Source organism: Neoarius graeffei, chromosome 18 (genome assembly GCF_027579695.1).
Source record: "Neoarius graeffei isolate fNeoGra1 chromosome 18, fNeoGra1.pri, whole genome shotgun sequence".
Classification (NCBI taxonomy): Eukaryota; Metazoa; Chordata; class Actinopteri; order Siluriformes; family Ariidae; genus Neoarius; species Neoarius graeffei.
In genome coordinates this window covers 23,865,203-23,887,874 of record NC_083586.1, presented here as the reverse complement: position 1 = coordinate 23,887,874, position 22,672 = coordinate 23,865,203, and the positions used below count along the sequence as shown (strand labels likewise).

Below are 22,672 nucleotides of genomic sequence, written 5' to 3'. Positions count from 1 at the left end.
GAAGAGGCTCTCCGCTCATTCCTTTTCAAGGAGGACGTTTTCGCTGTTTTGCCGACCGGCTATGGCAAAAGTCTGATCTACCAGCTGGCTCCGCTCGTAGCCAAAAGGATGGGGCTAGTTTGTGCAGTACGAAGAATTAATAAACAGCTTTGAAACATTACTTTTTGATTGTTTCTTATTTTCCCGTTATTTTAAATTTAAGGGAAATTATTTCACCAAACACCACTAAATAAAAACTCTCAAAAACAGTTTAAGCAAACCCTTGAAAAACACTTGAAAAAAAAAAGTGTATGTGGTACAGACACCAAACTTGTCGTCATTATCTCCAAACTTCTTAATATCTAGAACCTGTTTATTAATTAATACGCATTTTGAAAAATTATTTATTTCAAGGCCTCCCCCACTGCTTTCTGTCGCTCTGACTACGTCACAGTCACTGTTGCGCTGATTGGTCAGAGCGTTGGCCTATACGCACAGAGACAGTTTGAAAGACAGCAGTTGTTCCTCCCACACCCGTCGGAAATGTCTACGAGCGAGGCCAGACTAAATATTCACATTTAGTCTGGCTTGCCAGGCTATGACTAATGTGCATTTATTTCAAGACCTGAGTATTTTGATACTGTTGTTAAATACATTAAATGAGAACAACACAAAGCACCATAATATAATATCAACAAATAATGATATATTGGAAAACTTGGCGTTGGAGTATTGAAAACAAATCTACTTACTATCATGACTATAGCACCCAAAATATGTCCAACATGCTTTCTGTATTTAACCATTTATGAGAGAGAAAGCATTAGGAGCTTCATATTGACTAGGAATCAACTTGAAAAAAATTAATTTTTCCATAAAAATCGTATTGCAGCCAAGGCCTACCCTGCTCCCACGTTTGCTTATAAGTCCTTTGTCGTTTCTCTTTTTCAGACCGAGGTCGCTTTGTCCCCGTCTCTGGCAGTTTCTGTACACCTTTCAGAAAATTCCACATCGCAACTTCGCTTTGACAGATGTAGATGTAAACAACAACAAAAACACGTGTTTAAACGGGCGATAATGTGGCCACATCTATTGAATTTGATAACGTGATATGGCAGCAGGGGCGTGGCCAAGTGGCGGTCTGTGAATGGAGGGCGGAGTCAGGGAAGGTAAGTGGTGGAATCGTTGCACCTGATGGGGATTAACCTGTGTTTGTGTGTCTTCCCCAGTGACCGCGCCCTTTAAAAGGAGAGGAGAGCAGAGAAAGGGAGCTCTCTCTCCCCAACCGAGGCTGGGAAGTGATAAAAGGCTGAAAAGCTAGCAATAAATAGTTCATTGAGAACTCAGTTCTGGCCTGCCATGCTTCTGTGCTCCACCCACCTGGTCCAATACTACACGTGATTACCGCGATATTCAACGAGATGCATTATATGCATGTGCAGTAGTGAAGAAACCGACAGCCTGACTCGTACACGATATGATTCAGTATTCTTCGGTATTTTCCGTCCTGCCAATAAACACATCGATTAACACAGACACGCCACACGCTTAATATATGGCAGCTTTAGTTGACGGTGTGTCTGAATCTTCGCTTCATGTATATTTTTTATTTTCAACTAGCCAGCTGGGCTGGCTAGTGACAGGAATTACCCGCCAAATGACAAATTAAGTCGCCTCGGGCGACCGGACCACCGCGAATTTCGAGCCCTGAGGTGTATTTAAAAAAAAATATGTCAAGTTTCTTGTATTAAACTTATATGTTTACATTAGTGTCATCGGATCACCACAGAGAACACTTTTTTGTTTCCATGTTGATTCTTTATGCCTTTTTGGTCTATTTTAGGGCTGTTTTGGCATGTTATACTGTTCCACTGTACACAACTATATAACATCATACAAAACCCCACATTTCTAGTGTGTTTTGTGCTATAAGATTGATATATGAAATGATAATATAGTATCGCTGCTTAATTTAATATATGCATATAAAGGAGTCATTTATCACCTGGCAAAAATTTAGCGGTTCTTTAATAATGTGTCCGTCGTTATGCCAGATGACATTTTTGGTCAGTGTTCTCAAAAAGGAACCCAAAAATTCAATCACTGATTCTTTTAATGGTATCCATTTTAGTAGTTTCAATCTCTGTATATGTCGGAATAATGCACAGAAAAAATGTGTTGACTGTAAGGCAGCGACACCTTTCAGCGTTGATTGAAAATGTTCACTGGGATAATGGAAAAAGCAATGTAGTCTCCATAGCCCTCTCTTAACTTTGGGTTTAATCAGGGTTAAGGAATTTCCCATAATGTTTTTATAATTACCATGAGAAGTAAAGGTGTAAAAATGCCTTTAGTCATTACAGACTCGAAATAATTGCACTGAGTGTTGGTTTAATTGAGAAATGTAGTCTCCGTAGCCCCCAATTCTTCGTTAGGCGTTTCTCCATTAGAAAAGAAATTTATTCCTGTGCTCATTGCCATACAAATTGTATTTCATAATATTTCCAATAAAATAAATCTAGTTATGGGGGCGGCACGGTGGTGTAGTGGTTAGCGCTGTCGCCTCACAGCAAGAAGGTCCTGGGTTCGAGCCCCGTGGCCGGCGAGGGCCTTTCTGTGCGGAGTTTGCATGTTCTCCCCGTGTCCACGTGGGTTTCCTCTGGGTGCTCCGGTTTCCCCCACAGTCCAAAGACATGCAGGTTAGGTTAACTGGTGACTCTAAATTGAGCGTAGGTGTGAATGTGAGTGTGAATGGTTGTCTGTGTCTGTGTGTCAGCCCTGTGATGACCTGGCGACTTGTCCAGGGTGTACCCCGCCTTTCGCCCGTAGTCAGCTGGGATAGGCTCCAGCTTGCCTGCGACCCTGTAGAAGGATAAAGTGGCTACAGATAATGAGATGAGATATATCTAGTTATATCTTTAAATCTTTCTTTTTTTTTATTCTGTGGAAAAAAATGTTCACTGGTGTAGTCTCTGTCGCCCCCTCCAATTCACTGAAACGGTGGTCTTGATCAACAGGCCATATCTTCTGAATCAGATGAGGATGCCTCATGAAATTTTCACACTGTAATGTTAAGATATGTGGAAACAAATGCACTGACTAAAAATCTGAAAACTAAACTTTCAAAAAATGACCATTTTGGAACAGATGTACCCTGAGTGAAAAAATGCCGTTTTTCTTAATAACTCTCTTTTCTATTTTTCAAGATATTTACATGGAAATTGGCAGCACATAGATGGTTGTGTACTGAATACAAAATTTGAAAAATTTAATTAGCATTAATTATGCTAATTGGGTAAAAAAAACAACAACCCTTAAATCAGTACACTCTCTCTTCTTGAAAGTTTCACCAAATCGCTTTATTTGTGCAATATAAAGCAGATCTTAACTCTCATTTGTACATCACAAAGAAGGAGAAATCAATGCTAATTATAAAATATGCATAAATAAGCACTGAATGTCATTCACATCTACCATTCTCTATCAAAATAAAAAAAAGTAATATATTTTTAATACCCTCTTTGTGCTCTGTAGGCCTATTTCTAAGTCGGGCTGACGAGAGTGGCGGCTACAATTATCGACACAAAGCAGATACACAGAACCTTTATTTTTAAATAAATTTCTGAGTGGATAGTATCTCCATCCTTGACTCTTGTATGCTGCATAAATGGGAATAAAAAATATATATATTTTTGAGAGTTAAAATCGACCGCAAAGTTGGCATTCGAGCTGCCCCGCTGAGCCAGCCAGCCCTGAGTGCGTGACGTCACAGCGGGAACCGGTTTTAAGTCCGAGGCCTTTTACAGCTATAGACCAAAGTCATATAAATAAACATTTATGGTGAAAGTCAGAAATCCCGTCACCGACTCGCTCAACTAAGACTGATTTGACTTCATTGATTGTGGGTTGACTGATTAAAACAGGATAGGTGTTATAACTTATGCAACATACATGTACATGCATGCATTTTCACTGATAAAACGTAAAAGGCTAATTAAATAATCAGATGAACTGAGATTATCACATTCTGAAGCAAATTAAATTATCTTATACCGGTAACTTAAACACACAATGCAAGTTACATGTATTAATCTAAATGCAGGTAAACAACGAGTTGGGATGGTTGTGTGGTTTGTTTTTTTTTGTTTGTTTGTTTAAATTTTTTTTTATCCAAATGAGAGTCTGACCTTACCCGTCTGTGTTCTCACTTCTTGAAGGTTGATTGTTTCAGAAACAATCTGACTTTCAGTTGTTCGTTCAGTTCTCCGTTCATTCACTTCTTCCACATAAGGGCGAGATGGCAGCGATATCCAGTTTAGAAATCAGACGGCTGCTCCACTCATTCACTGTTCTTCATACTGAGTACTTTGCCATTACTGCTCGGCTCAGGCAATTACTAAAACCCGGGACGGAACGGGATGTCACCGGTTTTAGCAACAAGCGCAGGGAGGTCACTGCCCGAGCGAAATATCCCGTCCTGTTCCATCCCGGGTTTTAGCAACAACCCTCGGCTCACTCGGTGCAACTGAGCTTGCTTTCCTTTTAAAAAAATTTAATTAAAACCTTCTTTTTCTTTAATTGTTGGTACTGCACCTTCTTTCAATACGGGCTTATAGCCAGCGCTCCTCAACAGATCAGAGGTCTCGTACGAGTCAAGTGCAGAGCAGAGGAGAGACCACTTCGTAGGCGCCCAATGTGCCCGTGAACTTCTCACAAAACACATCCAAATCTTTGCAGTTTGAACATTCTTGGGCCATGAATGCGACGTAAATCCACCTTCTGTTATGTTGCTGCACCCGCCAGCAACACATCTATGTGGCATGGCGATAAATTGGCTCAAAATGGAAGATCAGAGTTGCAGTCAGCTCTATGTTTTAGTATAGCGGAAATGGTGATGAGACCGATAGACTTCCTGCTGTGATGTTACAGACGTCAAGGTCATTCATTCAGACTGCTACCTGTATGACTCACTTTAATTGTAAAAATGATTATATTAGATGTATTGTTAATGATTAAAACTATTCCTGTGCCATTCTTGAGGTGTCAAGGCATTTATAAATGAAAGTGAGGCCATGGCTCTGCATATATGCTTTAATGATCTTTTGGCAATTGCATAAGTAGAAAAGACTTTCAATACGTAAATTGTGCATGAATAATTACTCAAACTTCCACTGGAAAAAAACGAGTTGATTCCCGATTACTTTGTGTATCAGATCACGTGACACTGTTCCGCAGTTATCGACATCCAGGTGATTATTTATAAAAAAAAATACTAGCAGGTTGACTGAGTTTTGCAAAAATTCTGGGTTGCCCCCATACCTCCATGACAAATTTGGTGAAGATCCGTCGAGAAATGGTGATGTTAACCCAAGACAAACAAACATCCACCACCCAGGGACCCCCTGGGCAGCGCTCGAAACTAACGGTGTCCCGACGTCCCGGGGACCATAAAAAATGTCATCGGGACACAAAATGATCATATCTGGGACAATCCCGGGACAATGGGAAAAAAAATAGATCTAGAAAAAAAGTTCTACATTAATATTATTTACAAAGCCGTAACACATACGTAGACATTCACCTAATTTGTCAATTTTAATTTTAAAACGTTAACAGCGAAAAATACATAGTAGCTACACTTTCGATGCACCTGCATCCGTAGGCTACAGAGCAGCGCATTCTGTTCTAGAATCTTCGGCCGGAGTCCACATTATATGGACTTGGAATGGAATTGCTACCGCACACGCTGCGCCGACTCTTGCCAGAACAAAAATGCTGAAGTGGTTGAAGCGGACCGACCGCGGGGAAGAAACTGAAAGCCCAGACATAACGTCTCCGGGACCTTCAGGATCCAAAGTGTCATCGCCTGGTCTGCAGGCAACGCTAGCAACTGAATGAACTTAATGAACACTGTTAGACACGTTATACAATACAACAGGAATGATGTGGATGATATTGATGGAAGATACCGTTCAACAGAATAAGTGAGTTTTCTTGGTGTCTTTCTAGTTCAGAAAGTTTAGTCAGTCAGCAGCACAACTAGGCTCGGACCTGCCACTATGCTGATGTTGCTAACATTTGCACCCAAGTTTCGGCAGCGAAAGTTCATAAAACTGGATAACGGAAAGTTCATAAAAAATGGATAACGGTAATGGATAACGGAAAGTTCATAAAAATGGATAACGGTAATGGATAACGGAAAGTTCATAAAAATGGATAACGGTAATGGATAACGGAAAGTTCATAAAAATGGATAACGGTAATGGTGAAAATGATAAGTTGGCCTTATAAGTGCCAACAGATATTCAAGGTATAAGTAGATGAAATGAACATAAAAGGGGTCTTATTTTCAACTAAAGTGTACTGCAGATGTAGGGAGTTGAAACATTTTCTGAATGAGCTAGTTGGCCCCTTTAAATAAACGGGTATCTATTCATACAGTGAGATCGCCAAAGTTTAATAAACTGAAAATGCAATAACTGTAATTTTGAAGTAGATGTGTCATGTAGTAGTAGATGTGTTTTTTGAAGTAGAGGTGTAAATACTTATAGCATAGGACATGTGTCTCTTGTGTCTTGTGACTTATTGTAAAAATGATATAAAGGATTCAAAATCGCATAGTTACAAATATAATAGTAACTTCATATGATAATATTAACCACTGGTTATTTCAGAGAGGAAAAAAATGGGGACACTATTGCTTCCATTCGGGACAATACAACACAGAATTCGGGACCACTGGGGGACACAAAGAAAAAAAGTTAATTTCGAGCCCTGCCCCTGGGGCCCAAATTTGGAATTTCTAAGTTCTACCAAATTATGGCTGTCTCCTGTACCTACGTGCCAGGTTTAGTGAAGATCTGTCAAGAGTTTGTGTTGATAAATGTAACATGAAAGGCATTGAGGGGGTGGGTGGATGTTGTGCCCCCCAGGGACCTTCCTGGGGCCTGTACATGAATTTTGTTTATATCTGCAAAATTCTGGGTCGTCACTGGACTGACTTGCCAAATTTGGGGAAAATCCGTCGAGAAATGGTGATGTTAGCTCAAGACAAACTTTGGCGCTTACCTATTATTTAAGCCTCGGTCATAACCAGCCATACGTGCTCCTACGGCCAGTCTACGTGCAAAAAACGCAAGAAACGCACAGAGGGCGCACGTGAAACACACGGAGGGCGCACGTGTGACGTGCTGATTTTCGAGCCGTAGACTGGCCGCAGAGGTTCTTTGTCATGTCAAACAAACTCTACGGGTGCTTATGTTTTTTTCAGTTTGCAAGACAAACTTACAGCCAACGTGCGTCTTTCTCCATAAACAAAAAAAAACGCAGCGATTTGGGAAACGCCAAAAATCGCACGGCCAAAAAATCGTACGTCTGGTTGTGACCTAGGCTATAGATAATCGGTATGTGGTATTAAGTTAAGAAAACATTAGTAGTTTTTATTTAAAATTTGTTATACACAGACTTTTAATATTTTAGTACTAAATTATTTTTTATATAAATGTCGGTGTTTATGTAAATGAGGAAGTAATTCTAATGTTTGTAAACAAATGAACTGATAATGTTTACCTTGCGTCAGAAAATCTTTTTGTTCCACTTTCTACCCACGTTCTAAGTATTTTCGTAGATCACGTTTTGTTAATCATTCGTTATTGTTTGTATTAATTCCTAGTTTTGTAGTTTACCAATAAATGTCAACAGGCACTTGACATTGTAAGCACATGAACATCCAGGTCAAAGGTCACATGTCATTCCTCGAACCAAAACTGTATATTTTTACATTTAAAATCTAAAATGTTTACTGATATTGTAATATCTGGTTGTTATTTACAACAAACTGCAAAAAAAATTTCTGAATGGAATAGAAAAATATGAATATTTCAAGCATGTAACTTTTTTTTTTAATATGCTAGGAATTTAATTCTGGTCTAATTCTATTTATTGCAATAGGATTCCAAATACTCTATAAATATTCCATTCTGTTATGAATCAGAAAAAAATGTCACAGCGCTTAGTTTTTTTTTAAAGTACTTAATCTACTTCAACAATGCTACACAAAGATGGATCCATAACGGTTGTAAATGTCACTTAATTCTACAGGGTGTCGATAATGGTGGACACCGGTGAAAACGATCACTATTATCGACACCTCACGTGACTTCTCAAACACGTGTTTAGATACAAAATGGCGACTGTCAAATGAAAGCGTAAGAAACAAAGTAGGTTTTGACAAGGAGCTCATGAGATATCGGTGAATTTGATCAGTAAAAAGATGTCCATGATCTTTCCACCATGCTTACCTGCGATGATATCTGGGTTTTCCTCAAATTGCTGATCGTGTGGGGAAAAAAAAAAATCCATCTCGGGTAACGTGCTGTGTCATCAGATGAGATGATCAAAGGGCGAGGGGGGGGGGGGGGTCGTCTTCCGGTTGTTTAATTAACCAGTAATAACTGTTGGAACTGAAACTCACCTTTGTAAAATTTTGTTTTTTATTGGTAAATCTGAAGCGGTGTCGATAATTATGGACTGTCTAACTGTAGCCGCTGCTGTAATTACAAAATGTGCATAAATAAGCATTGAATGTCATTCACGTCTACCATTCTTTATCAAAATAAGATATTATTTATAATACCCCTTTGTGCTCTGTATGCCTTTGTATTTCTAAGTAAGGCCTGCTGGTGTTTATATGAAAGAACAGAAATGATTATTTCGATTAATATTCACACCTTTCAAGGCTAACCTCGAAAAAACTGTGTGAGCCACATCCAATAAACAATTCCAATTAATTGAATTGAAATTCCGACCCCTAAGATGTCAATATTTTTAATCAAAGCAACTACAGTTCTATTCTAAAATGGTTATTTATTTACATGAATCGGTTTGATTTGGGGAAAAAAAAAAAGAAGTAGGTAAAGCTATGAAAACTCAATTCAAAGTCTCCCGTGAAGCATAACATCAAAACTAGCTGACGGAAAATTTTGCTGAATACTTCATCAGAAACGGTGAGAGCGAGAGAATGTCCCTATAAAAGTGATCTGATTGATATTTACGAGTAGTCCAGTTGGAAACTGATCAGAAGAGAGAGAGCTTGACCGCTTTCCCGTGACTCAAAAAGTACCGGCAGTTTCCTGACATCCCGCGAGCAGTGTACTCCATTGTACCAACTTCAACCTGCTGTTACTTCCAAAGTACTGAACAGATCTTAACAAGATATTTCTGCTTCCCAAAGAAATTTAAGCTTTTTAGTGATGGTATTCACGAGGGCTGCACAATTAATCGAATTTAATCGAAAATCGCGATTTTGGCTGGCACGATTAAATTAAATGAAAATCGCGATTTATTTCCATTTAAAATGCGAGCTCTGCTGCATATCTGATCAAGCACTTTTTGACCAGTACTCCGCCAAACCATTAGGGGGCGAACCGACACATGTAAGTTTTCATTACTCCGCCTATATAAGCAAGCAAGCCAAGTACAGTGTTGCCAGATTGGGCGGTTTTAAGTGCATTTTGGCGGGTTTTGACCATATTTTGGGCTGGAAAACGTCAGCAGTATCTGGCAACACTGGCCAAGTGCGCAGAGCTTCAGTGCAGCGGTATCTTCTTCAAGGGGTGATAGCGTGAGAGTAGGTAACAGATTGAGGTGAGAGAGAAAAGCTAACTATGTCGGAACAACAGACTATTTAGCACTGGAGGCAATGTTGTGACCTGCCTTCGCTCATGTTTAAAGCCAGAGCATGTTGATAGGCTGGTCTTTCTAGCTAAAAACTTGTAGGCCTCAGTATAATGCTATGTAATTATTGCAACTGAATTTTCAGTTCCTTCATCCTTTGGTAATTTCTTGGATAAATTTCATTTATTTGTCATTTGGAAAACAGAATTTCTCTTAAATTTCATTCTGCACTGAAAGCTGTTCATATTGTTTGTTTGAATATAGTGAAATAAAATTTAAGTGATTTCCCTAACATCAAGAATAATCGTGATTTAATAATCGTGATTACAATTTTGATCAAGATAATCGTGATTATCATTTTTTCCATAATTGTGCAGCCCTAGTATTCACGATAGAAAATATTCAAGAGTTAAATGAGCATCTGGATGGGCAGTTTTCACAGCACATGCCAGCGAGTGTCTGATATGCCTACCCAGAGTCGCTAAAGTGCACCTGGCTCCAGGAACAGTGCTGTTTTCTGACCATTACAGAACATCACTGGCCATTACAGTCTATTACACACCATCACAGAACATTACAGTGCATTACTTTTTTTCTTTTTTCCTGCATCATGTTTTTTTACGCAGCTGTTGTCTTTCTCTGCAGTAAAATTCAAGCTCCAGGTGTTTTCTCCAAGATGAGCGATCTGGAGGATGACACCATCATCTTCTCCACACTGAAATCTTTTAAGAGTCTAATCTCTCGTCCTGACTGCTCTCTCCCGGAGCCTGAGTCCGCTTACGGCAGGAGTGACCTTCAGAAACTCTACATGCAGAGAGTCGAGGTTAGTCACTGCTCACTTCTGCTTCCATTCTTCACAGTATTGTCACAGTGACGAATTATTTAATTCCAAAAGTAATTTAAAGGTGCAGTACGAGATTTTTTTTCAGGAGTATTTTTTACCATATTGCTTGAAAAGCTCCTCACACCCATGTTGCAAGCAGTACAATAGAAGGTTTGACCCCAAAAATGAAATATTTTAATCCAGTCTGCAGTGTAAAATAAAGGAAAAACGCCATCCAATCCTATCGAGGTACCACCTCAAAATGATTGGATACTGACACGTCAATCAGACTGAAGCCCGCGAGCAGCCCGTCCCTTCTGTGTGTGTGTGTGTGTGTGTGTGTGTGTGTGAGAGAGAGTGAGCAGCCCCTCCCCCAACCCGCGCTCAGCAGGGAGAGACAGAAATGCACAGAAAAAGGTCCCACCAAACAACAGGGATTTACACGAAAATGGAAGGAGATATTCACAAAATTCTTTCACAGTGAGCGCCACAAGGCTCTCCTGAACACACTGATGTAATTTTTTTGTCTGTAGTGTAAAAAGAGGTTACTAGAGTGAGTTAAAAACGAGTGACTTTTCTGCCGAGTTTATAATGGCAGTCTATGGGGCTGCGCGCCTGTCCTCTCCCCACTTTCAGGCTTCTCATTCAAAAACTGCAAGTCCTATCGTGTAGGTAGACACATTGTGTGAATCAGGACAAGTGTGGCTACTACTTTTGAGAAAATTGTGTGTAGAGTGAAAATTGGGGCTGAAAACAGTTTAAATGAGAAAGTTTGAACTATTTTTCCAAGCTCTCTACACTCTAACTTAACGAGACGCGGGGGGTGGGAGCATGGTGAGGGCGGGCTTGTTTCTTTTCAAAATATGGCTTGCGGGAACCGTTATTCCAAAATCTCGTACTGCACCTTTAAGGAATATGCGAAATGCAAAACTCTTTTGAAATATTTAGACTAAGATTTGGTTAATAATTCAATGTTTAAAATAATATAGAAAATATTTCTACACTATATTGCCAAAAGTATTTGCTCACCCATCCAAATTATCGGAATCAGGTGTTCCAATCACTTCCATGGCCACAGGTGTATAAAATCAAGCACCTAGGCATGCAGACTGTTTTTACAGTTTGGAGCTGGCCCCTTCCTCTTCCAACATGACTGTGCACCAGTACACAAAGCAACGTCCATAAAGACATGGATGACCGAGTCTGGTGTGGATGAACTTGACTGGCCTGCACAGAGTCCTGACCTCAACCCGATAGAACACCTTTGGGATGAATTAGAGCGGAGACTGAGAGCCAGGCCTTCTCGTCCAACATCAGTGTGTGACCTCACAAATGCACTTCTGGAAGAATGGTCAAAAATTCCCATAAACGCACTCCTAAACCTTGTGGACAGCCTTCCCAGAAGAGTTGAAGCTGTTCTAGCTGCAAAGGGTGGACTGACGTCATATTGAACCCTATGGATTAGGAATGGGATGTCACTGAAGCTCATATGTGAGTCAAGGCAGGTGAGCGAATACTTTCATCAATATAGTGTAGGACTCTCGACACGACCTCCAATACAGTATTCCTGATGTTTATCAGTTTGTTGTCTGACACCCAGAGTCACAGGGTCACAGTATTTACACTCGTTAGTCTTACACTTCAGAGTCAACTCTTATTTTTCAGTGCCTGGGAACAGGGAAACAACTCTTTTTGTATTGACTCTGTCTGGGAATTGACTCATGTCGGCTCTTGTTGCATTGACTCTTTGGGAATCGACTCCTTTTCTATTGACTCTTTCTAGGAATTGACTCGTTATGTTGACTCTTTTTGGAAATGGACTCTTGCATTGCCTTTTTCTGGGAGTTGACTCTTGTGTTGATTCTTTTGGGAATCGACTCAATTTATTTATTTATTTTTTATCGAGTCTTTCTGTGAATCGACTCTTGGTGCATTGAGCATGTTTTTGTGACTTAGCCGTTTCTTTTAAAATATTGCGGAATATTTGTTGTGCGTGTGTAGATGGAGGAAGCAGCTGAACGAATCCACTCCAAGACGAGCCTGCTGCAGCTGACTCAGGAGAAACAGCAGATGGAGCTGAGCCACAAACGAGCACGGATCGAGCTGGAGAAAGAGGCTCACAACAGCTCCAGGGATTTACAGGTCAACACCACTTCACCTTTTTATCAGAATTCTTTTCATCCCACTGATCTCTTGCCAACTGTCATGTGTGGTGTTCTCTTTGGTTTCTGTTTTTATTTGATGGACATATTTTGTATCAGAGGTTATGATTTCATCTTCTGTTTTTTTTTTATTATTATTATTTTATTTTATTTTTATTTATTTATTTTTTATTCATGTTGTTTTCCAGCAGCACTAAATGATGGAGCTGACGGGCGATCGGACAAAAATTATACCCCAATAGTTACAGGATACACCTCCTTTAGTTGCGTTGCGTTTAAAAAAACAAAAAAAAATTTTTTAATTAATTCAATATTTTAATTTGATACCCACAAAAACTAAATGAAACAATAAATAGATTGATGGATGGATGAACTTCATCAATCCCCAGGGGGAAATCTGGGAATAATTAACACTGGAAAAGAAGGAAAAATGATTATCTTAAATATTTTACAACCCCGATTCCAAAAAATTTGGGACAAAGTACAAATTGTAAATAAAAATGAAATGCAATAATTTACAAATCTCAAAAACTGATATTGTATTCACAATAGAACATAGACAACATATGAAATGTCGAAAGTGAGACCTTTTAAAATTTCATGACAGCAACACATCTCAAAAAGTTGGGACAGGGGCAATAAGAGGCTGGAAAAGTTAAAGGTACAAAAAAGGAACAGCTGGAGGACCAAATTGCAACTCATTAGGTCAATTGGCAATAGGTCATTAACGTGACTGGGTATAAAAAGAGCATCTTGGAGTGGCAGCGGCTCTCAGAAGTAAAGATGGGAAGAGGATCACCAATCCCCCTAATTCTGCACCGACAAATAGTGGAGCAATATCAGAAAGGAGTTCGACAGTGTAAAATTGCAAAGAGTTTGAACATATCATCATCTACAGTGCATAATATCATCAAAAGATTCAGAGAATCTTAAGGGTCAAGGCTGGAAAACCATACTGGGTGCCCGTGATCTTCGGGCCCTTAGACGGCACTGCATCACATACAGGTATGCTTCTGTATTGGAAATCACAAAATGGGCTCAGGAATATTTCCAGAGGACATTATCTGTGAACACAATTCACCGTGCCATCCGCCGTTGCCAGCTAAAACTCTATAGTTCAAAGAAGAAGCCGTATCTAAACATGATCCAGAAGCGCAGACGTCTTCTCTGGGCCAAGGCTCATTTAAAATGGACTGTGGCAAAGTGTAAAACTGTTCTGTGGTCAGACGAATCAAAATTTGAAGTTCTTTATGGAAATCAGGGACGCCGTGTCATTCGGACTAAAGAGGAGAAGGACGACCCAAGTTGTTATCAGCGCTCAGTTCAGAAGCCTGCATCTCTGATGGTATGGGGTTGCATTAGTGCGTGTGGCATGGGCAGCTTACACATCTGGAAAGACACCATCAATGCTGAAAGGTATATCCAGGTTCTAGAGCAACATATGCTCCCATCCAGACGACGTCTCTTTCAGGGAAGACCTTGCATTTTCCAACATGACAATGCCAAACCACATACTGCATCAATTACAGCATCATGGCTGTGTAGAAGAAGGGTCCGGGTACTGAACTGGCCAGCCTGCAGTCCAGATCTTTCACCCATAGAAAACATTTGGCGCATCATAAAACGGAAGATACGACAAAAAAGACCTAAGACAGTTGAGCAACTAGAATCCTACATTAGACAAGAATGGGTTAACATTCCTATCCCTAAACTTGAGCAACTTGTCTCCTCAGTCCCCAGACGTTTACAGACTGTTGTAAAGAGAAAAGGGGATGTCTCACAGTGGTAAACATGGCCTTGTCCCAACTTTTTTGAGATGTGTTGTTGTCATGAAATTTAAAATCACCTAATTTTTCTCTTTAAATGATACATTTTCTCAGTTTAAACATTTGATATGTCATCTATGTTCTATTCTGAATAAAATATGGAATTTTGAAACTTCCACATCATTGCATTCTGTTTTTATTTGCAATTTGTACTTTGTCCCAACTTTTTTGGAATTGGGGTTGTACAACTCTTTAAAAAAATATCCAACAGTAGAAAACTTTCAAATCAGGCGCTCATTATTTAAAAATTGTTATATCTTCTTAATTTGAAGAGAGAGGGAGAGAGAATGACAGCAGAATACATGTAACTATAAATGGATAATTTTTTTTATATCTTTTTTTTTTTACTAATAGTAAATTGTAATTGTTGGTAAATTACTGTGTTGTTAGAGTCATAAAATTGTTTTAAGAAAATGCGCTCATCTGGGTTGCTAACATTAATGCTGCTGTTTCCTGTAACAGAATGCCCTGAAGTTTACTCCTAACCAAAGAGATAGACTTGAATATTTTACTTTTTAATTTTTTTTTAACCTAAGTCATTAAACGTCTTCACCTCATTTTTCTCTCTCGCTGTTGTTCTTTTCTTTAAGTATATAAATTTACCCAAATTTTATTTATTCTGGAACATATGCTCTTGAATCACTCTGGGATTCTGTTTTCATCGCAGAGACAAGTTGACCAGAACCAGGACCTGCTGATGAAGATCAGGCGTCTGGAGGAAAAAGAGGAGAAAACCCTCCAAGCACTGAGTGAACAGCTGGAAAATAACAAATCCCTAAAGCGAAACATCGAGGAACTCCAGAAACAAGCACGCGACAAGGACGGAAAACTCTCCGAGACCAATCAGGTACGCGCACGCACTGCTGTTGAGATCATATCATATTTTTATTATTGATTATTTTCATAGTTTTTAATGTTTCTCGTTTGTTTTTTAGATGATGAATGAACTCCGGGACGAAATCCGGACACTGAACCAGAAGCTACAGATCCAGGAGTCGAAGTTCTCCACCCAGAGTTTGGAGAAGCAGGCTTTAGAGGAACAGCTTGAGATGCAGCAGAAGTAATGATCCAAGACAGTGAGTTCTGTGTGTTTTAACATCAGCGTTTTCTTTAATGCAAAGCTGTATCTGTTTTTATAGAAAGTACCAGGAGGTGAATCAGAAGTACCAGAATCTGCAGATGTCCCATGTCTCCAACACTGAGAGTGAAATCAAGATTAAGGTACATGGAGTGTTCCACATATGAGTATGAAGGAGAACATGTGGCGCTGCATCGGCTCATGTCAGACGTCCCCCCCACCCCGGTATATGTGTGTGTGTGTTTAGGAACTGAAGAGGCGTTTGGAGCTCCAGGAGCAGGACTCGATCATCGTGAAGAACATGAAGACCGAGGTGACCAGGCTTCCTGAACTGAAGAGAGAAATTAAACATTTGCAGGAGGAAAACGCCTACCTCAGGTCTGTCTGTCTTACACACACACACACACACACACATAATGCTATCCATTCATCAAACGCACACACTAGAAAGTAATCATTGAGTTAATGCTCATGATGCAGTGTCTATGGGGGTGAATACTTTTGGAAAGTAGGCTCTCTGCAGTCTGTTTTTCCTCACGTTTTTTGTTTTCTTCCTCCAGAGAGATGCAGGAGAACAGCAGTCTACTGAAAGAGGAGACAGATGGTTTGAGGAGGAAGCTGGAGAGAATGGAGAAGGTTCTAGAAGAGAAACTGAAGCTGGAACTGGAGAAAGAGGTCTCTCTCTCTCTCTCTCTCTCTCTCTCTCTCTCTCTCTCTCTCTCTCTCTCTCTCAATCACACACACTCCCACACACAGACATGTGGTTTTTAAGCTCTTTTGTTTGCGTGGTAGTCTCACGTCTCCTTCAGGATCTCAGGGGTTTTGTGCAAAATATTTTTAAAATGTAATAAGTGAAATTGTCATGTTTTCAGCCAGTGAGAATAAAATCTTCTGATTTTTAAAATAAAGACACATCAGGGTCTTAGCCACTCGTTATCTCCAACAGCTGCACTAAGAACATGATTTTTGTAGAATTATAAAAATATTGTGAAAGCAAAATAAACATTTTGTCCAAAAATCATTTACCGTATTTTCTGGACTATAGAGCGCACCTGTATATAAGCCGCATCCGCTCTATTTTTAAAAAAAAATTAAAAAAAAAGATTTACAAGCCGCACCGGGCTATAAGCCGCAGATATCTATGTTGAAAAATTAGATATTTACTGCATGTACAGAACGACTGTAAATGTACATGTATGTACCTGAACAGATTCTTTCCGAACAGTGCCTTTTAACACGGCAGCAACTTTGCTGATTAAAACGGAACAGAACCAAGAGAAAATAACCGGTATTTATTTACCTTCATTTCTCCTGTGTTTGAAACCACAAGTCACTTTAATCATCTTCACTGGATTTGAAAATAATTACCAGTTAGTCATTTGTCGTGCGTGTTCTATCTGCTAAAGATCTGCTAATTCTTCTTTGCATTGATTTTTCGTCTATCTTATTTTTGATTCTCCTTCCGGTTAGAGCGCCCCTAGCGGTGGAAGAAAAATCCACAGAATAGCCGCACCTTTGTATAAGCCGCATGGTTCAAAACCTAGGAAAAAAGTAGCGGCTTATAGTCCAGAAAATACGGTATCTAAAACTAAACTCTCTCTAACATGTTAGGACTTGGACACTTTTTATGCAGGTGATTGTTGTAAGGAATAGCACACTTGGGGACATGCTGTTATAAGAAATTAATCAAGTGTTGTCAGCTGTCCATTGCTAGCGATAATGCCTGCTTCATTAGGATGCGTAGAAACGCAGATGGGCCACAAGGCCCTCACCAGAGCGACAGATTCGTCCGCAGCGGTGGCATGAATGGCCTGGTTGAGCTGCTATGGAATGTCTGGTTTTGTGAGCTCTTGTAGACTCCCTTCGCCGCTTTTCTTCAGTTGTGAACGCTGAGCTTTTAACTATGCTTCGCTATGTTGCTCTACCTGAGGCATTCCTTTCCCACGTCTGATTGATCATTTTGACATTCTTAATGTTCCTCTTCAAGACATTTTTGTACCTCAGTTTCTGTCCTCCTTGCCTCCTTTGTCTTCGGCTCAGTTCTCCGTAGAAAACGCCTTTGGGTAGTTGCGTGTCAGGCATGTGCTGGATGTGTCCAGCCCAACGAAGTTGGGAGGCTGTGACGAAAGCTTCCACACTTACTGTTTTGGCTCGCCTGAGGACTTCTACAAAGGGGACCTTGTCCTGCCAGCTTATTTTGAGGATTTTACGCAGGTGTCGGAGTTGTAGCCTGGTCAGTTTCTTGAAATGTTTACGGTAGCGAGTCATGCATTCAGTGGCGTAAAGCAGAGATGGTAAGACTGTGGCGTTGTATACTTTTAACTTGGTGGTTCTCTTGATGTCATGGTGAGACCATAGTTGCTTTTGTAATGCAGCAAAGGCTTGGGTGGCAGCTTGAATCTGGCGGTCTATCTCCAAGTCTGATGAGCTTGTGTTGGTAACTGCACTGCTTAAGTAGATGAAACTTTCAGGACTCCTAAAAGGACTCCTAAAACAACACTGTTTGACTCTGTGGCTCTGGTGAAGGTTGATACAGGAGTTCTGTTTTCATAGTATTGCTTTTCAAGCCAAAGACGATTGCAGCTGTGGCAAAGCGATCAATGATTTCCTGCATGTCATCCAAATCTGTTGCTACAAACACAGAGTCGTCTGCATACAGCAGTTCTCACGCAAATTTGCCAAAGTTTGGTTGAGGACTTGAGTCTGGCAAGATTGAAGAGTTTGCCTTCCGATTGAGTCCCGATGTAGACTCCTTTATCTAGGTTAGTGCCCATAGTCTCTAATGCCGCTTTTCCACTACAAACGCGGCTGAGGCGTGCCGTGCTGAGTCGAGCTGAGCGGGGCTGTTGGAGTTGCATTTCGACTACAACCGCGCTGAACCGTGCTGGCTGGAAGTGGGTGGACACATTGGGTGGAGTTAGCGAAAGTGGGTGGACGTCACGTGATGTCGTTAAGCAGCGCAAACAGTGACATCAGTGAGCTTTTAAGCGGTAGTCTCACGACCCGAATAGTAAACAATAAACATGGAGGACATGGAGTCGTTAGTGTTGCTGGTCTTGGTGCTGTGGCTTGTTGTCACCGACAACGCCAACAGATACTGGCAAGAGCGTATAGATGAGACGAGGCGCATAAGGCTTCAGAAATTCTTGTAATTCGTAATTCTTCTTCCGGGTTTGCGGTGTTTACAGATCCCAGCGTGCTCGCGGGGCGTGTGTGGGCATGTGAGGACACTCCTCCTCACCAATCAGTGCACAGGGGAGTGTCTGCTCACGCCCCCAACCTCACTCGGCTCGCTTTGGCTCGCTTCAGCCCCACTCCAAAACGGTGCGAGTTTTAGGGGCTAAGCAGGGCTGAAGCGAGCCGAGTCGTGCTGTTTTTTGGTAGTCGAAACGCGAGCCGTGTCGGGCTGAAGTGAGCTGAAAAAGGGTAGTGGAAAAGGGCCATAAGACTGCTGTAAGGTAGAGTATAAATAATTTCGGGGCAAGAACGTGTCCCTGTTTGACCCCATGATTGACAGGAAAAGCTTCACTAATGTCTCCTCCGATCGAAACCTTCCCAGACATCATCTCATGGAAGAGCTTAATGAGCCGTATTAGTCTTTCCGGGCATCCATACACTTCTAGTATCTTCCAAAGCGTCTCTCGGTCAACGGTGTCAAAGGTCTTTTGAGAAGTCAACAAAAACCACGTACAGAGGTTGACATTACTCTATGGCTTTCTCTTGGAGTTGTCTCAGGGTAAACATAATATCTGAGGGTAGATCTGCCCGCCCTGAAACTGCACTGACTTTCTGGAAGTACATCATCTGAGAGATTTTTAATTTGGTTTAGAACCATCTTGGCCAGAATCTTGCCTGCATTGGAAAGCAGAGATGTGTCCCAGTGGTTTCCACATTTGCTCCTTTCTTTTTGTGGATGGTCACAATTAGTGTGTCTTTTGAAGTCTTGGGGAAGACACATGTTCTCCCAACATGCATTGTATGTTTTTTTAAGAATGCAGCTGTTAAGCTGGGTCCGTCTCGCTTCAACACGTCAGCTGGGATGCCGTCTTGGCTGGATGCTTTGCCACATCTAGTATCCTTGAGTGCTTTCTCAAGCTCATCTGATGTGATGGGTACACACAGATCTTCTCTTGTTGGTCTCCTCTCAAGTCAGTGATATCTCTCCGGATCAGCTGACCCTTGCTGGTTTAGGAGATTGGAGAAATGCTCCTTCCGCCTTCTTTTTATGTCTTCTGGATTTGTGTGGCATATACTTCCATCAGCACTTTTCACTGGTGCCACTACATTGCTTCTTGGTCCATAGAGAGTCTTCAGTCTGGTGAATAATCCATGGCAGTCCTTCCTGTCTGCCAGTTTCTGTAGTTCCTCAGCTTTCTTGCACCACCATCTGTCTTTCATGGCTCTAATTTCTCATTGCACTTTCACTTTAATATCTTTTGAAAGCTTTCATGCTTCTATCAGCATTCTCTTTTAGATGTAGGTTGTAAATCTTCGGTTTTTCTTCTAACCAAGCTCGGATAGAATCAGCCTGTTCTTGAAACCAGTCTGGTGTACTTTTCTTCTGCTGTCCAAGTATATCACTTGCAGTTGTGTACGCGATATCTTTCAGCCGCTGCCACATGTCCTCAACATTTTCTGTGTCTTCTTGATCGGGGCATTTTCCTGTAGAGCAGTTGTAATAGCTATTTTGAGTTTGTGCTGTGTCATCATTCTTCAACTTGTCTATGGGTCATTCCACGTCAATTCAACCGGGGCCCGCGCACTTGGGTCTCAAAAAATTCTGAAAAAATCACCAGATGTACCCATGTTACCTAGGAGAAACACTGTAAATGTATTTGAATGTAAGATGTATACATGTTACAGCCAGTTTTATTGGGAGAGGGGGGTGTCAATTTTGTTCAGACTTTTTTTTTTTTGTCAAAGTTCACAAGCCCATAGCTCAAAAACTAAACCATGTAGGAGTCTCAATTTTTGCATGCTGGTACATAAATAGGAATAGTATGTAGCAAAACTGTCATTTTGGGTCTGGATGATCCTGCATGGTCACAGCATTCCTTCAAAGATGATCAAAATTTTATTGGAGTTTTTGGCTGGGCTCTGTTTAGGCCTTCAGAAGACATATTTTTACCCAACATAGGCTCTTGATTTTTTTCCCCTTATTGAGAAGTAGAAACGCTCTCAAAAAAAGCAATAAACAGAAAGGAAACTCTGTCAGTGTTTGAACAGAAGACCTCAAGTCTGACAAATCATTTTGGATGTCATTTTCAGAGCACCGTAACACCTTGTGGGAATGTGTGCAGATTTTTAAAATATTTTTTTCTTTATTCTCCATGATCCCTTCTTTTTAAAAACACAATTTGGCTTGTCTTACTCGAATCTTTCTTTTTTATTTTCCACCCTGAACATGGGCAAAATGCACCATTGAGAGCAATATGTTTTCTATAACATTAATGTAAAGAGTAAATAACCAAAGGCCAATTTTGCTCTGACATGATCACCTTAGAGTGCCTGTGCAGGGGTGGAGGGATCCTTTTCAATTTCAATGATTCAGTGATTTTAGGGGCACCTGTGGTTACTCTCAATATTGAGTCACTGAATCATTGAAATTGAAAAGGATCCCTCCATCCCTGCACGGGCGCTCTCAGGTGATCATGTCAGGGCAAAATTGGCCTTTGGTTATTTGGTTAAAAAATTGCGATGAAAGTGGCAGTGTTTTTTAGGTTTTTGTTGCGATTACATTGCGGGATGAAGTGACAGTTGCGAGAAATTGTTGCGGTTTTCTCTTTTTGTGATTAAAATTGAGTGATATGTTAAATATTAAGTTATTACTGAAAAACTATTGATTAAAAAAACAAAGACACTGAGAAATGGTCCTATAAGCAACTTTACCAATATAAAAGATTACCAGGACTACAAAAATGCAGAAAAATAGGCTTTACAGTACTTATCCAAATGCGCCTGTTGGTTCAAAAGTTAGTGCATAGAACCTCACAGCACAACATGAAGTTACCTTAAAATATAAATGCCTCAGCTGTCATGGAAGAAAAAAAAAAACCTATTAATACTAGTACTGTGTGCAGGCTAGGGCTGTAACGATACACCCAACTCACGACTCGATTCGTATCGCGATTTTTGACCCACGATTCGATACACCCACGATTTTTTTAAAATGTTTTTTTAAAGTAGTAAATTTGACTTATTAACATTTACTTACTTACATTAACTATTTAATAACAAATAATTCAGACCACTGCAGAGAATGAGTAATATGTATGCAAAAATGAACAAATGTATATCCAAAGATTGTTTTATTTCTCAAAATAATACTGTTGAGCCGGAAGCTCTGGTTTTTTCGGTTCTGAAAAAGTCATTTTTCCAAATCATGTAAATCCGTTAAGATTTTTTTTGGGGGGGTGGCTCTCTCACTGTCTCACTCTCATAGGGCCAATGATTTTCTGAGATCGTGGAAAACAGATGGAAATTACGGAATTTTTATAGTGAAACATTGCTCGCGTGTCAAAATGTAACCGCTGCAGAAGCAGACATGCCTTCAGTGTTGCCAGATATTGCTGTTTTCCACCCAAAAATATGTTCAAAACCAGCCAAAAAGCACCTAAAACCGCCCAATCTGGCAACACTGCATGCCTTTCCGGTCAAGTGATTGTGATTGGCTTGTGGCACACCTAGCCAGCCAATGAGCTGCTTGTTTACAGATTCGCTCCCCGCGTCGCAACCAGAATGGTGACCGCTTAAAAGAAATGACTGCTCTGCCAGTGGCGAGTGTGGACGTTGCGTGACTCGCAGAAGATTGTCGCAGGTCGGCGAAAAAACGACTTACTAATAGATATAAAAAATAAAAGTAATTTAAGTAAGTTTAAAATGTAATTTAAATAAAAAGTAAAGTATTCATAAATTGAAGTTTGGAAGCGCCTCTGTTTTTGGGCTGAGGAGAAGTTTGAAAGGGTGTACCGCGATTCTGCCTTCTTGTATCGCGACACAGATCGTGGCTCTGCGTATCGCGATTTCGAATTCGATACGCATATTGTTACAGCCCTAGTGCAGGCAGTCTTTCCTGAAGACTAAATTAAACAATTATAAACTAATAAAATAAATGGCTCAGGCTTCATAG

The 22,672-nt window shown here is 40.4% G+C and overlaps 1 protein-coding gene across 5 annotated transcripts in view; it reads left to right on the top strand.

Annotated features, from left to right (window-relative positions):
- mad1l1 (mitotic arrest deficient 1 like 1) overlaps positions 1–22,672 on the top strand; it is a 115,359-nt gene that overhangs the window by 1,931 nt on the left and 90,756 nt on the right. For 4 of the 5 annotated variants that reach the window (XM_060898577.1, XM_060898574.1, XM_060898576.1 and 1 more), the window contains exons 2-8: positions 10,300–10,477; positions 12,479–12,619; positions 15,133–15,312; positions 15,401–15,525; positions 15,605–15,686; positions 15,791–15,921; positions 16,104–16,218. In XM_060898577.1, coding sequence (XP_060754560.1) covers positions 10,331–10,477; positions 12,479–12,619; positions 15,133–15,312; positions 15,401–15,525; positions 15,605–15,686; positions 15,791–15,921; positions 16,104–16,218 — 921 coding nt within the window. In that variant the 5' untranslated portion in view covers positions 10,300–10,330. Of the gene's footprint in view, positions 1–930; positions 1,149–10,299; positions 10,478–12,478; positions 12,620–15,132; positions 15,313–15,400; positions 15,526–15,604; positions 15,687–15,790; positions 15,922–16,103; positions 16,219–22,672 lie in introns of all 5 variants that reach the window. The other variant, XM_060898575.1, reaches the window with a different exon arrangement.